The 16,319-nt window shown below is 36.1% G+C and overlaps 1 protein-coding gene across 13 annotated transcripts in view; it reads right to left on the bottom strand.

Annotated features, from left to right (window-relative positions):
- The window catches only part of SCMH1 (Scm polycomb group protein homolog 1), a 177,595-nt gene that overhangs the window by 127,946 nt on the left and 33,330 nt on the right, over nt 1-16,319 (bottom strand). For 7 of the 13 annotated variants that reach the window (XM_038557704.1, XM_038557710.1, XM_038557711.1 and 4 more), the window contains exons 2-3: nt 10,789-10,869; nt 2,851-2,980 (exon numbers count right to left, since the gene is read on the bottom strand). In XM_038557704.1, coding sequence (XP_038413632.1) covers nt 2,851-2,863 — 13 coding nt within the window. In that variant the 5' untranslated portion in view covers nt 2,864-2,980; nt 10,789-10,869. Of the gene's footprint in view, nt 1-2,850; nt 2,981-10,788; nt 10,870-16,319 lie in introns of those variants that run through there. The other 6 variants (XM_038557705.1, XM_038557703.1, XM_038557714.1 and 3 more) reach the window with 3 other exon arrangements.

The following is a 16,319-nucleotide window of genomic DNA, read 5'->3' as shown; positions in this document are numbered from 1 at the left end:
CCACACTGATTCCATTTCAGATTCTACCAACACCTATCATTACCATATACCAGGCCCAGCACCAGGCACTTTCACACATATCATCTCAGGTATTACCAACATCTATTTGCAGGTGAATAATAAGAATCTGAGGCACATAAAGTTTAATAGTGCCACAGAGGGGAAGGGTTGGTGAGGCAGCAGCAATGAAAGATGTGCAATAACTGTTCACAAATAAAAAACTGAATTGAATTAATGCCTGAATCTGGTTTATATAGACTTATTAATTCAATAAACATTTATTATTTGTTATTTGTCAGGCACTGTTCTAGGCACTGAAGATAGGTCTTTAAAAACAGATTAAAAACTCCTGCTTCTCATGAAGTTTACATTCTATACCACAGGTTCCACAAAACGTGATCTTTTGACTGGACGCATTTGAAATAGCATTCATTGCAGGGAAGCAGATGTCAGAATGAGAATTCCTGGCAATGAGAACTATCCTACAGAGAATGGGTTATTCATTCCTCAAAGAGTACAAATAGAGAGGCTGGATGATCACTTATCACCAAAGATGCTGAAATTTTTCCAAGCTGTGAAGGAATTTATGGGTAGGAAAGGGATTAATTACCTAACTTCTAAGATCCTATTCAACTTTGGAATTCTATTTCACTAAGCAACAAACAATATTATGAGGCAGCAATACACAACTATATCTTGTGTGTGTGTGTGTGTGTGTGTGTGGTTGAGCATATGCACACATTCTATGAACTATTTAGCTATAAATTATGTCTTTTTTTATATCAATTATGTCTTATTCCCCTTTACATCTCATGTGTTTAAGTCCATGAAATGAATGAATGAATGCGATGCCACAGGCCTATAAGACAGTAGATTGCTTCCTATTAAATCCTGTTCAATTTGACATTTAAATTCTATTTCCAATTTGCTATTTTCAAAATAACCCTCTAAAGTCTTTCCTATTTCCAGATTGAAATTATAGTCATTCACTCTTTAAACAAAAATTCTTTGACTATGCAAAGGTTCTAGCCTTGTGCCAGATAATGTGGGGTTCAAAAAGCAATAAAGTCTCCTTTCAGTCTAGAAGAGGGAGAAAGATACATGACTAAGTGTGATAAAGTATTATAGGTGCTGCATTAAAAGTATATGGGGGCTCAGAAGGTAGAGGAGAGGGGAGAAGACAGTTCTGTCCAGGGAGAAGGTGGAAGGAAAAATTAAGGCTATGAAAAAGTAATTGAGTCTTGGGGTTGGAGTAATAAAAGTTTATCACAGAGAGAATAATGTAAAGAAAGAAATGATGCCATAAAGACTACGTTAGACCTGCTCTGTCTAATATGGTAGCCACTAGCCATATGCAGCACCTGAAATGTGTTTATGTAACTAAGTAAATATTTAATTTTAATGTTTTATTAATTTAGATTCATAAATGACATTCAGTACAGCTATAGGAAAAACTTTTTTTTTTATTAGTTCCATAGGTAGAATTTAGTGATTCATCAGTTGCATATAACATCCAGTGCTCATTACATCAAATGCCCTCCTTTCTCCCACCTTGTTTGGAATAAAACTGGGTAAGAGAATCTACTTTTTCCAATGAAAATTGTTGAAATCTTTAAAAAAAAAATTGTTGAAATCTAAATATAGATAAAGTATTTCTGATAAAACTTGGTGTCTGAATTGAGATGTGCTATTAGTTGTAAAACATGCACCAGATTCTGAAGACTGAGTATGAAAAAAATGAATGCAGAATAGCTCATTATGTATCGTTATATTGGTTACATGTCAAAAATAGTATTTTAGATACACTAGGTTAAACAAAATAATTATTAAAATTAATTCCTCTGTTTCGTCTTTACCTTTTTCAATGTGGCTATTAGAAAATTTAAAATTATGTATGTGACTTGCCCTCTATTTCTATTGGACAGTGCCATGTTGGGCAACTGTAGTATAATGTGGCTGGAGGAAAAGGCATGTTAGTGGGTATGCTAAGAGAAGTAAAATGTGGTCAATGTCAGTGACTATATTTTTTACTATAATGGAGAAAGCAGATCTACTATGAGCAAAAATAAGCCAATGGGCAGAAGTAGAGGTGAGGGACAATGTAAAGAATACACTAATGGCTATGGGACCTTGGTTCTGGAGGCTCACTACACTCTTGCTTTTCACATGGCATAGCTGTTCAACCTGTCTAGTAATTAAAGGAATCCTAACTATTTCAGATGTACAGATAGATGAAAAGACTTTAGAGAAATTCCCATGATTTTCATGTCAAGTAGAAGAGCAAGATTAACTTAATCTTAGACAAGGCAAATCATCTCACCTCAGGAAATCCAAAGCAAAGGATAAAAAAAGGAGTAAGACATAATAAACTAGAAACCTATGCTTAACAGAGAGATTTTATATATTTGAAGATTCTTGATAAGGTTCTTAGTTTCTATAAAGCTAAAAGTTTATTTGGAATCTAAACTCTGAAACTTATGAGATATTTTTATTAAATTCAACTAATACTATTAAAAATATTGCTATAAAAATGGCAAGAATACATACCTTCCTGATATGGCTTTAAGTTTTAATGACATTTAAATATTTAAACACTAAAGAGTCTAGCGGCCTAACAGAGAACAAATTCATTAAATAATAGGTTTTTCTTTCATTTCTTAATAATCTTGAGTGTTACAAAAGTCTTTAGGAATTTAGAAAGCAAGTTCCTTCCATGAACTGAAAAAAAGACATCATGGCTAAAAGAAATGGATAATGAATGACAAAATTAGCAAGAAGAATTCCTAGAGTCAGTCCTTGCTAGATCTCTTAATCCCTCTTACCTCCAAAATAGGGTAAAAAGATACTTACCACTAGGCTGCATAGTCAATGGACTTAAAACTGGTCAAGGAATTAAGGAGTTTGGGATTTATCCCTGGATCCACCAATACCTTACTCTGACCTCTGACAAGTCAGTTTCTCTGTATGTTAATTTCTCCATCTGTAAAATGGGGGTGGAAGGAAGGAGGACACTTATTACCCCTTAATGTACTGAGACTTAAGTATTAACAAGTTGACTACATTATTTAAAAAGGACAAAAATTAAAAAATAAAAAAATAAAATAAAAAGTAAGGACATTTAAATATATCTTTTTTGCTTATTAGAATAGCTCAAGGTGGACAGTACCTTGTAACAAGTTACCACAGGTTTAACTTAACTAAGCCTCAATATTCACAGAAATCAAAAATACAGATATTTGCTACATTTGGTCCCATGCAAATACTGCATATGAATATAATTTCCAACTAACCAGGTTAAGCCAAAAACTCAAAAGATACTAAAAATCCATTATGGACTGAATGTGCTCCCTCACAATTCCTATGTTAAAGTCCCAACTCCCAATAAGACTGTATTTGGAGACAGGACTTTCAAGGAGGTAACTAAAGTTAAATGAGGTCGTAAGGGTGGGGTCCTAATTTGTCCTTATAAAATGAGGAAGAGACATCAGAGATCTCTCTCTCTCCACAAACATACAGAGAAAAAGGCTAGGTGAGGATGTGGCCAAAAAAGTGATTGTCTATAGGGTGAGAAGAGGCCTGACCAGAAACAAACCCTGCTAGCATCTTGATCTTGGACTTCCAGACCAGAAACTGTGAGAAAATAAATTTCTGTTGTTTAAATCACCCAACCAGTGGCACTTTTTTTTTTTTTTAAGTGAAAGTCCAAGCAGACTAACACACATGGTCACAGGACAAAAGAGGCTGTAGTCACTCTTTTTTAGAATAACTACCCCATGCAACACTATTCAGTTTTCAAGTTGCCCTAAGAATCTTCACTCTTTTACTATAGTCTGACTATAAAATAAAGCAAAACAAAATAAAAACAAAACAAATATCAAATTGGAAATTAAAATTCTATCCTGTTTTGAATGTCAGCAGTATTTTCCCTTTAAGGGTATTTTCCTTTTAAGATTTTAGGCAACTAACTTAACTGCACCGAGCCTGTTTTCTTATTAGTAAAATAGGGATGGTAATCCCAATGCTACTTGCTTTACTAGGTTGTTGTAAAGAACAAATGAAAAAAAAAATGGCTTTAAGAGTAAATAACACAGGGCAGCCTGGGTGGCTCAGTGGTTTAGTGCCGCCTTCGGCCCAGGGCGTGATCCTGGGGGCCCGGGATCGAGTCCCACACTGGGCTCCTTGCATGGAGCCTGCTTCTCCCTCTGCCTGTGTTTCTGCCTCTCATAAATAAATAAAATCTTTAAAAAAAAAAAAAAAGAGCAAATAACACAGTTAATAGGGATTATTAAGAAAAACTTGCTGTTTGCTACTTTTCTAAGAAGGAAAACTGAGATCCTGAATAATACAATGTACTTTAGAACCTCCTATTACTAGTCAGCCCCTAAGGATTAAAACACTTGATTTTTGAGCAGCGACTCTAAGGAATATCTGCTAGAATTATTTCTACTTTGCCTCTTTGCCTCTTCTCCCTTTGGCTTCCTCTTACTGTTGACTGGAACCTTTAAAAAATTATCATAATGCAATCTTCTTGGGGGAAGCAAAAGTGCCTATATTTATTCCAAAAGACTGTAATGACACTAAGAGACTGGAATAAGAAGAGTAACCTGAATCCTCAAAATGCATGTTTGAAGCCCTGAAACACTAAGAGAGAAATCTGTAGAACATTCTAGAAAACGTATCCTCTTTGCTTTCTGAGAAAAGAGCACAGGAACATAGACTAGTAATATAAAGTGGTGGTGTCCTACTGAACTTTCTTTGATGCCAGAAATGTGTTATCTAATGGGTAGATGCTGTGGCTCTTCAGCACTTGAAATATGGCCCGTGTGACTGAAGAGTTCCATTTTTGTTTGTATTTAATTTTACTAAATTAAAAAATTTCACTTAATTACAGTGGTGACTATACTGGATAGTGCAAGATCTAGAGAATGTAAAGATTCTGGTATTTCTGGAAACCCTTGAGAGAAAAATAATATGTAACAGAAAAATTTACAAGGCTATGGAAGCATCCTTTCAACACGTGGCAAAACAATCATAATAGGTCATCCCCTGAAGCAGGGAAAAGTAGAAGAAATTCTTCATATATTAAGAAAAAAATTTAATTATAAATTATCATTTATATATTATAACAGCAGTATTATTAATATTATATAGCTATTATTTTAAGTGTTTATTATGTACCAGATATTGTGCTAATTATTTCAATAAAACCTTCTTGTTAAATCCTCACCAGTATGATACCCCTTAGTATGGTATCATTATCCCTTTTTAACCTACTGAGGAAATAATACCCAGAGAGGTTGAATAAGTTCCTAAAAGGCTACAGTCAATAGAAAAGCCAGTATCTGAACCCAAACTTTGCTCTTAACTACACTGCTTCTCTCTCAAAAGAAAAAAAAAAAAAAAGAAAAAAAATACAAGAAATAAACCTTACAAATGCTTCTAACATAAAATAGCCCAACTTAGATATTCTACCCACTTTACTACAGTAAAGACTGAAGCACTGATCCTTATTAGTTTGACCTGAACACTGAATTAATATTAAGCATAGTCTAGGATTTAATGAGGCAAAACTCGATTAAATGGAGGATGTTCAAAGGTACCATGTTTTAAATATTCATTGAGCTTGGAAAACACAAAAGAAGTAATGCAGGCTTACATGCACATATCAATGAGGGGGGAGGGAGAAAGGGAAGAAGGGACAGAGAAGGAGGGATGTTTTTCTCAGAAATATAAACTGGAAAAGAGGAAAAAGAAGCATCAAACATACTCCTGAAAACTCATGAAGACAAAACTCTTTCAATGTTAGCAATGATAGTAGTTATGATTTTAATAAGCCATAATCCTATGCCAATAAGCACAGAGATCAAAAAGGAAACGCTGGGAGCAGCATACCTGCCCCACTGTGGTCACGGAGGACAAGCTACAAAGGAGGCAAGAGACAGACAAGGGACTAGTCAGGGATGTACCACTCTCTCTGAGCCATTCTCTCTTATTAGCAACTATTCCTAGTGCCTTTTAGCTGATTCTCTGCCTCCAGCTCTCCTTCATTTACTTTTATTCTGTTCAGAGATAAGTGTGATGAGATGGTAATATTCCTCTGGGATGATCTGCCAGAAGAGGGGGAAGGGGAAGCAAGCTAGGCAATCTCTTTCTCAAAGAGAGCAATAAATCCTGTCTTGTGCATGCAGCAGTTGTGAACAAAGAAGATGGAACAGATCTCTCCTTGGCAATCATCCCTGCCCCCACTCCCTCTGTAGCAATTATACATCTCTGCACGTGCACAGAGAGAGAAGAACCCCAGAGAACATCAGCATTTCCTTTAACAAGCAAGGCAGCTAGCAATGAATGGCTAATGAAAATGCAGAGAAGCCATAACTCCCTCTGTCTTGCAGGCAGACCTAGGAGACTTCAACTGTGTATAATGTGTACCCCTTCCAGAGGCTTACAGAGGTGTGATCCAGAGCATAAGAGAGGCTGATGCTTTCTATAAAGCTTCTGGCTCATGTTTCCTGAACAGGGAAGAAGTTTAGTGGTACCAGTGGTGCCACATCATACTTCCTGGCAGAAATATATCGATCTCATGTCATGAACTAAGTAAGGCACCACCACCACCACCATCATTCCCATCAGTATCCAGAAAAAAGTAAATAACAGTACTGGATGATCTACACTGCCAGTTAGAACACTTTGGAGGTAGAGTTTTATGTTCAAATCTAGTTCCTATACTCTGAATGAGATATAGGAATACAATTCTATTCAAAGGAAAGCAACAAGGAAAGTAAAGGTTTAAGAAACTGTGGAGTTTTAACCAAGAGAAAAGAAGACTTGGGGGAAACAGGAGAGCTGTTTGCAAAAACCTGGTGTGTTCTCATGTAGAGGAGAGATGAGATTTGTTCTATTTGCTCAATATTACCCCAAGGGACAGAATAGGACTAGTGGGTAGAAGGTACAGGTAGACAAGCTTCAGCTCATTACTAGGAAGGACTTTCTGGCAGTCAGAGGTATCCAACTATCAGATAAACTGTTGGAAGGACAGGTGTGAATCTGCTATCATGGAGGGTATAGAAGCAAAGGTAAAATAACCTCTCAGTGAAAGTATTAAATCATGAAAAGGAAGAGGGAGGTTAGACTAGGTAACCTTAAAAGGCCTTCCAAATCTGAGATCCTACAATTTCATGGAGGTATGGACCTCCTGATTTCATCATTTTAACACTGTACAACTTTAGGTTTGCAGTATGGACAATATATATTTCTACAATACCAACTTTTCTCTGAAGGCTTACAGAAATGTAATGTGGGGGCAGAAGAAATAAAATCATCATCTTCTTCTTCTTTCCCTTCTGTGTCTTCATCTGCCATGTACTGGCACCACAGAAGGCACTTTACATACCTTAGCTCTCATCTTTGAGAGTCAAGTTCCAGCTAGGCTACTGTGAGACTGAGCCAGTAACACATGATCTTTGGTTTTTACTTCATTTGTAAAATAAAGAGGCTGAACTTCACTCATGATCTGTAAGGTCCCTTTTAAGTTCTATCATATTGTGAGTCTATGAGCAGCAGCATCAAGGAATCAGGCCAATTATTTACTCTGTATTTGTTACAACTTAAAACCAAGCAAATAACCTGAAATAGTTTCTTTCTTTGAAGTAATGAACAGTGTGTGATGCTTTTATTTTACATAATAAATACAAAATTTAATGTAAATGGAATTCTTTTATAAAAAACGAAGTCTATTTTGAGCACAACAAGAAATCCTATTAAAATAAGCTCAATTTCTTACTACAAAGTAACTTGTTCTATAAATTTGGATTTTATACATTGGATTTTCTCTTATACTACACTGTCTTCCACTCAAGTCATCCATGCCAGTCACATTGACGTCTTTTCCTTTGTGCTTGATAATCAGTCAGATGGTATAGGACTACAGGTTTGGAAGGAACAGTAAAAGCCATTTAGTTCAATGCCTCCTCCTCCCCTGCCTCCAATTCTACCAATCCTAGCCAGTGTTTGAATCTTCTTTCTAGCATGCCTACCAAGTCTCTTCTTATACCGCCATTGATAAAAATTCCACATCTCCCCAGGAAGTTCCTTCCATTCTTGGCTGTGGATCTTGGCCTTAGGAAAGTGATTCTTAGTATTTTTTCTATCTCAGTAACCACTAGGGAATGTCAGCATACTTTTATTAGTAACAGTAGTTTCATCTACAACTGAACTTTTAAAAAAGGTCTCTCAAGAGAACAAGAGAGTAATGGGAGGAAAACTTTCTCTTCATTCAGTATACTTCTGTTGCCAAATTTTTCACAGTGCTTATACATAATTTTAACACATATACATATTAAAAAGAAAAGTGGTTCAAAGGAGTAAAGGTTATCACAGCAGTGGTAGGTAATTAGACAGGAACAAGTCCCCTTAGGGAAACAAAACTGAAAGGGAGAGAATGGCATGTGTTTGATGTGACACCTCCCTTAGGACTCTAATATACTTGGGTGGGGGGAAGGTGTTGAATGTCACCTCCTTCCTTGAAAATCACTGCTCATCTCTATCACAATTGACTATGCCTGCTCTTTAGGCATTATGGGGCAGCTCTCAGGTGTGCAGGGAAAGTTACCTGCTTCCTGGTCTTATCAAGGTGAAACTCAGTGACTAACTATATAACCTGTCTCATTGTATAATGTATCTGCTTCTTGGTCCCTCTCATTCCACCTAATCCAGAGTAAACTATTCTGATTGGACACTCTGCCTTCCAACATTACTCATCTATGGTCTGTTTATTTTCACTTCACTGTGATGGGTTAGCACACTTCCTAATTATTTAGACTAATTACCTTAGTTCAATCTCAGGGATATTTTTACCAAATATCCCTAGATTTCCTTCCTCTCTTATGAAGATTCTACAGCAATACTGCCAGGGTTCGGATCTGGTTCTATCACTTACTAGTTGTATAACCTTGGCCAAGTAACTTAACCCCCTGTGCCTTGGTTTCCTCATCTGGAAAATAAAGACAATAATAGTAATTAGCACATTTAGGTGCAAGAATTAAATAGGATACATAGAAAGCACTTAGACCAGTTCCTGGTCATTGTACACACTCAATCAATGTTAATTTGTATTGTTGCTTGCTTCTTCTCTGTCATCATCACCCTCATGCCCTGCTATTAATTAAGAAACTTAATTAAGAAACTTACTACAGATCCAGACTGTTTAGTTGGTCATTTCCTTCCATTGAATTTCTATGTCCCTTCTTTACCAATCCAAAGCATTCTTAACACTTCAACAAAGCTCTTGTTGATAAACCCAATTAAAGTGGAACTTTCTCACTTAGCATATCTACTACTACAACCTGTTTTCATTACATTATGATATACACTCATGCTTCACCAATTCACGTTCCTTTTCTCTTCAAACCTCTATTCAAAAGGGCCAAAGAATAAATAATTTCAATTTTATGGAACATATAGTTTCTGTTGCAAGTTCTCAACTCCACCACTGTAGCATGAAAGCAGTTATAGGTAACACATTAAGAACAAACGTGGCTATGTCCCAAAAAACCTTATTTACCTAACAGGCAGCCCACAGGATTTGACCCATGAGCCACAGTTTGTTAATCCCTTATCTAGAGGAATTCGTCCCTAAATAATCCTGCTTGGCTATGATCATCCCTCTGTTCTACTTCAAGCATGTACCATGTTTATTTACAAGCTTCTAAGTTTTGTATGTGGTCAGTCTCCCACTAAGACTGGTATACATATCTTTAAGGAGAGCTAGTATTCAATTCTTTAAACAAAATGTATCTAAGCCTAGAAGTAATGTGGGGGCAGTAAGGACACAAAGAACTCACCGATTAGTAGGACAGATAGCAATACAAATACACAATCATCACATAACATGAATTTTGCTCTAATAGCGATGTGCTATACAAAGCACTCTGGGAAAACAGAAAGGAATGATTAACCCTGCTTAGGGAAGTGGGGAAAGCACCACAGAGATCAAGTTTTACTAGGACTGTAGAAGAAAGATGAATAGGCATTTTAAGCAAAGGGAATATAAAAGGTACTAAGGCATGAAAATGGACAGTGTGTGTGGACAACAACCAGCAGTTTATTATAGATAGAAAAGGGCAGGGTAAGCTACAGAGATAAAGTGAGAGGAGAATCGAAAAGTAGGAAGGCAGCAAACACAGAGCTTCATTTGTCACAGTAAGACAATGGTATATTACATTACATATTGAGGCATCTCATGTCATCTCAAAGATTACGTTAGACATTCAATATCATGATCTGACTTAATTAATGATATTTTACATCCATACAGGGATTTTAACTCTTTTTCACAGATTTTTACATACATTATTTCCCGTATTCATACAGCTGCCACACTTACTACTTCCATGCCTTCTAAATTCTGATACTGATCATGAATTTGTGATGGAGTGAGAAGAAAAAGATTTAAAGGCAAAAGATCTAGAACTAAATTATACAGCAGCACATAGTAACAAGATTTTGAATAAGTCTCTTAACCCCTCATTGTTTCCATAAAACAGGAAACGTAACTGTACCTACTTCACAAGATTACTGTAAAGACTATGTAAGACAAATTACATGAAGAGTACTTTGCAAACTATAAAGAGCTATATAAATGACATGCAGGATTTGTTAAAATTGCAGGATAAGTTGGCAAGAAAGGGTGAGATTCTTTTATTCGCTCTAATAGCTTTTTGAGACACATACATTCATATACAATCTAGTAGAGGAAAACTATTTCCATTATATATAAATACAGGTTCTGACCTTTTCGAGGATCCGATTTTTGCATGGTACCATCAGTTATATCAAATAGGAAAGTGTTCCTCCTTAGCAAGATGGAGAAATCTGGAAGTAAAGGCAGAAAAAATTAGAAATGTGAACTACTGTAGATCAAAGAAGACATGCAGTAAAATCAGGTTTTTATTAGAGGAAACCAACAGGCAGGACACCCGGACAGGGCTTCCCAAAGGAAAGGAAAACCTATCCAAATAGGATCCAATTTCCAGGATCCTTCCCTCAGCTTTGTGGGTTCAGAACACTGATTCTGTTAAAAACAATATATTCTTGAGGGTAGTTCTATAGGTCATTAAACAACGATGGGTAAATTAGAATGTTAACTTATTAATTTACTGTAGAAATATAATAGCCACATGAAGTAAAATATTGTATGATGAAAACTACAAAACACTGCTGAAAAAAATAAAAAAAACATAAATGGAAAGACATTCTGTGTTTATGAATTAGAAGACTAACATTGTTAAGATGACAATGCTACCCAAAGTGATTTAGACTCAATGCCATCCCTCGCGATATCCCAAAGATGTCTTTTGCAGAATTATAAAAAGCTATCCCAAAATTCATGTAGAATTTCAAAGGACCCTGAAGAGCTTAGACAACCTTGAAAATGAATAAAGTTGGAAAATTCACACTTTGTGATTTCAAAACTTACTACAAAGCTAGAGTAATCAAAACAGTGTGGTACTGGCATAAGGACACACACACTGACCAATGGAATAGAATAGAGGACCCAGAAACAAACCCTAATATATAAGGTCAAATGATTTTCAACAAAGGTGCCAAGAACATTCATGGGAAAAGGATATTTTTTTCAACAAGTGATGTTGGGAAAACTATTCCCATATGCATAAGAATGAAGTTTAAACTTTCCTTATACTGAATTCAAAAATTAACTCAAAATGCAAAGACCTAAACCCAAGAGCTAACATTATAGAACTCTTACAAGAAAACATAGGGGAAAATCTTGACATTGGATTTGACAATGATTCTGTAACATCTAAACCACGGGCAATGAAAAAAAAACAGATAAATTAGATTTCATCAAAATGAAAAATATTTGTGTATCATACGACACTATCTGAGTGTAAAAGACAACCTATACAGAATAGGAGAAAATACTGGTAAATTATATATTCAAGAAGAGATTAATACCTATAATATATAAAGAACTCCTACAATTCAACAACAAAAAACCCCTCAGACAACTCAATTTAAAAAAATGGGCAAGGGACTTGAATAGACATTTCTCCTTTTTCTATACAGATAGCCAATTAGCACATGAAAAGATACTAAGCATCATTAATCAATAAGGGAAATGCAAAACAACATCAGGATGAGATACCCCTTCACACCCATTCAAATGGCTATCATAAAAAAGGAACAGAAAACAAAAATAACAAGTCAGAATGTGGAGAAATTAGAATCTTGCAAATTACTAGTAGGAATGAAAAGTGATGCAGCTGCTGTGGAAAATCTAAAAGAAATAAACATAAAATTAACATATGATCCAGCAACTCCATTCCTGGGTATACATCCAAAAGAAGTGAAAGCAGGGACTAAAACAGATCCTTGTACACTAATGCTCATAGCAACATCATTCGCAATGCCAAAGGAAAGGAACACTCCAAGCGTCCATCAGTAAATGAACAGATAAATATGCTTTATACACACAATGGAATATTTATTCCATAAAAAGGAGTAACATTCTGATACTTGCAACAACACAGACACATCTTGAAAACATCATTCTAAATAAAATAAGCCAAACACAAAAGGACAAATACTGTACGATTCCACTTATACTTGGTAACTAGAATAAGCAAATTCAGAAATGGAAAGTAGAAGTACTAAGGCAGGGCAGAGGAGGGAATGGAGAGTGATTTAATGGGTACAGAGCTTCCGCTTGGGATGATGAAAAAGCATCTCCCCTGGAGATGGGACGCCTGGGTGGCTCAGCGGTTGAGTGTCTGTCTTTCGCTCAGGGCAAGATCCCAGAGTCACGGGATTGAGTGCCGCATCATCAGGCTCCCTGCGGAGAGCCTGCTTCTCCCTCTGCCTGTGTCTCTGCCTCTCTCTCTGGGTCTCCCATGAATAAATAAATAAAATCTTTAAAAAAAAAAAAAAAAGAAAAGAAAAAGAAAAAGTTCTGGAGATAGAGAGTAGTAAAGGCTAAACAACACTGTAAATGTACTTAATGCCTTTAAGTGGTTAAAAATGGTAAATTTTATGTTTTATATATCTTACTACAAAATAGAAGAAAGAAGAGAAACAGGTAACATGTAGATTTGCATCACAGTCCCATTCAACCATCTCATAAGAGAAACACAAAAAGCTGCACAGGGACTTAAACTTACGTTCTGGAGTCATAACATTCTCTTTCCTGGGTAATTCTAGATGCAATCAGCCAACATCAATTTTCTTTATGACCTTCCATTTCACAGGTTTCTAAGCTATCTTCCCATAGATACATCCTTTCTTTGGATAAAATTACTATCTATATAAAGCATGTGGTACAGATGGGCTTTGAGTTTGAATAACAACTCTGTCACTAGCTTTGTAAACTTGGACAAGTTACTAAATGTCTCTAAGCCATAATTTCTGCATCTTTAATGTAGAAATAATAGTGTCTACTCCAAAGGGTTTATGAGGGTTGAATGGCATTATCTATTTTAATCAATGTATATAAGTAAGTAGCTAACAGGTAATAGGGTATCTAATCCCTGATGAAGTCAGTCAGGTCTCTCTCTATTGGCTCCATCAGCATTCACACAATCATTGCCACAGCTCTCTGTGGATTCAGTTAGGGCCTTGCTAGTCCTGGGATGGAGCCTCCATCAGGCCCCCTGCTCAGTGGAGAGCCTGCTTCTCCCTCTCTCTCTGCTGCTCCCCCTGCTTGTGCTCTCTCTCTGTCAAATAAATAAAATCTTTTTAAAAAATAATAAAATAAAGGGCCTTGCTAGTCCCTCTGTGAAAAACCTTCTCTTTGAAAGTCCAAGTTTTCTCTCCAAGAACAAAGACATCCAGAAGACCAAAAGTAAAGATAGGTTCATTTCTGCCTATCTCACAGACCTCTCCTGCAGGATTCTACCCCCGAGGGCAGAGACTCTAATAGGCTTATTTTATATCCCACACATAGCCTGTATCAGAAGAAATAACTTTCTGAGTTTTTAAATTGACTTTTTAACAATTCTAAGTTTTTTTTTATAACAAGGCTTTGCATAAATTTCCAAGTACATAAGTTCTGTTTCTATACTTATAGTACAAAGCAATAAGGTAAAAACAGTATGTATGGTTTTCTTTCAGTGATGAGAACTAAAGCAAAATATATGAGGTGTGACAGGGTGTGATGGTGACTATTTCAAAGCCTGCTATACTGTAATCGACTTGTATTAAAAATGCCAGAAATAAGAGAGTAAGTCCAATGTTCCACCATTAAAAAACTAAATAATGAACCTGATTTGGTATCAGGCAAAATTAAAAATACATTTAATCTCCACTTAAAAAGCAAAATATCGGGCAGCCCCGGTGGCACAGCGGTTTAGCATCGCCTGCAGCCCAGGGCGTGATCCTGGAGACCCTGGATGGAGTCCCACGTCAGGCTCTCTGTATGGTGCCTGCTTCTCCCTCTGCCTGTGTCTCTGCCTCTCTCTCTCTCTGTCTCTATGAATAAATAAATAAAATCTTAAAAAAAAAAAAAAGCAAAATATCACATCAAGTAATCATCAGAGCATCAAATCAGAATTCATATTGCTGATTTACTCCTAAATCACAGCGGTCAGATATTCAATTGCACCTTACCTGACTGATCTAAACCTTCAGCTACACCAGTTGGGATTATCACTGTATATAATTATTAAACATGCCTAGGTATAAGATGTAATCAGGAGATAGAGGACTGTAAGAGAACAAAGAAACTGAGAGGTTGCAAGGAAAAGAGGTTAGGATCAGTTTGTTAAATAGACTTTCATAATGTGAACTTACAGAACCATCATAGGAGAAGGGAATCAACTATGTGCTACTTTCTGTACCAAGCACTTTAAAAATGACTTTTTAATAAAGTATAACATACTGAAAAGTACATAAATCATAGTATGAAACTCAATGAACTTTTACAATGTGTCGTCAAACCAAGAAAGAGATTGTTACTAGCACCTAAGGAAGTACTCCTTTGTGTCCTCTCTCAGTCAGTACTCCACCCAAGAGTAAACACTGTCTCAACTTCTGTCATTATAGAATAGTTTTGCTTGTTTTGAACTTTAAATAAAATATACCACATATATTCTTTCATGTCTACTTCCTTCCACTCAACATTCATCCGTGTTGCCCTTAGCAGGCACTTTTACTTTCATTACTTGACTTAAAGGACCCAACAATTCTAGCATTTCCCATTCAGTTAAAAATAAAAAAAAAATAAAAAAAAAAAAGCTGAGGTTCTGAAGTTAACGGAGTGAATTAAGGCATCCAAGGCCACATAGCTACTAAATGGAAAGGCTAAAATTAAAGACTAAAGACTAATGTCTAATTGGAAAGTCCATGCTCTTTCTGGTTACATTATGCTTGCTTACTGTATTTAAAAACAACAAAAATTTAATTCTTTCCCTGGTTTATTTATCATAGGCATATATATGTATATTTATCATATCATATATATGTACGGAGGCTTGGCAAACAGTCAAGTACTATGCAAATGGAAGAAAGTGTTGTTAGCACAAGGAAGGAGTTACCTAGTGCAACGGCTTTCAAATCTTTCATGACTGTGACCCACACAGGCTTAACTCCAGTCATTTATATACAACGATATGCATTCCTGAAAACCCTGCACTTTGTAAACATTATGCACTAAAAATGGTCTTGTGGGAAAAACAGTTAGGAATAGACTAAAAAGCCCACAGAGCTTTGTATCCTTTACACATACACACACCCCATAAGGATCTGAGTCATTAAGAAAAGATTAAATTAGGCTCAACAAGCTGAATTAAAAAGAAGAAAGGTACAATTCATTTTAGGATAATTTCCAACTAAAATGATTTTTAAAAATAAAGATTTAATGTATAATCGAACAAACCTGTAGCTATCCAGAACCTTAAGCTTCTAAGAGAGTCTTATTTCCCCAAGGTTTCCTTGGAGTGAAGATCTGAATGTATGTCACCATCTACAGACAGGAACCACTTAATAACAGCTTTTCATAGTGACAAAATTAAAATCTGAGGTCAGACTCAGATGGCTTTGGGGAACAGTAAAAGACTATTAACCCGTTTACCACTTTTTATCTGTTCACACTGCCCAAGCAGCCCTTTGAAAAATATCTACCAGGTACCAGAGATCTCAAGATCAACTTAGAATCAAGTTAATAAAATTGAAGTCTAAGAAGATAGAGTCCCGTACAGAAAACTATCTCCTCCCTAACCCCCCCCAAAAAGAAAACTACCTCCTTAGACATAGAGTCTTGAGAATAGATTAAATCCTCACCTGCTTAGGTCACTGAGAGAGGTACATAA

This window comes from Canis lupus, chromosome 15 (genome assembly GCF_011100685.1).
Source record: "Canis lupus familiaris isolate Mischka breed German Shepherd chromosome 15, alternate assembly UU_Cfam_GSD_1.0, whole genome shotgun sequence".
NCBI classification, from domain to species: Eukaryota; Metazoa; Chordata; class Mammalia; order Carnivora; family Canidae; genus Canis; species Canis lupus.
The sequence above is the reverse complement of the archived record's forward strand: the minus strand, read 5'-3'. Positions and strand labels throughout refer to the sequence as shown.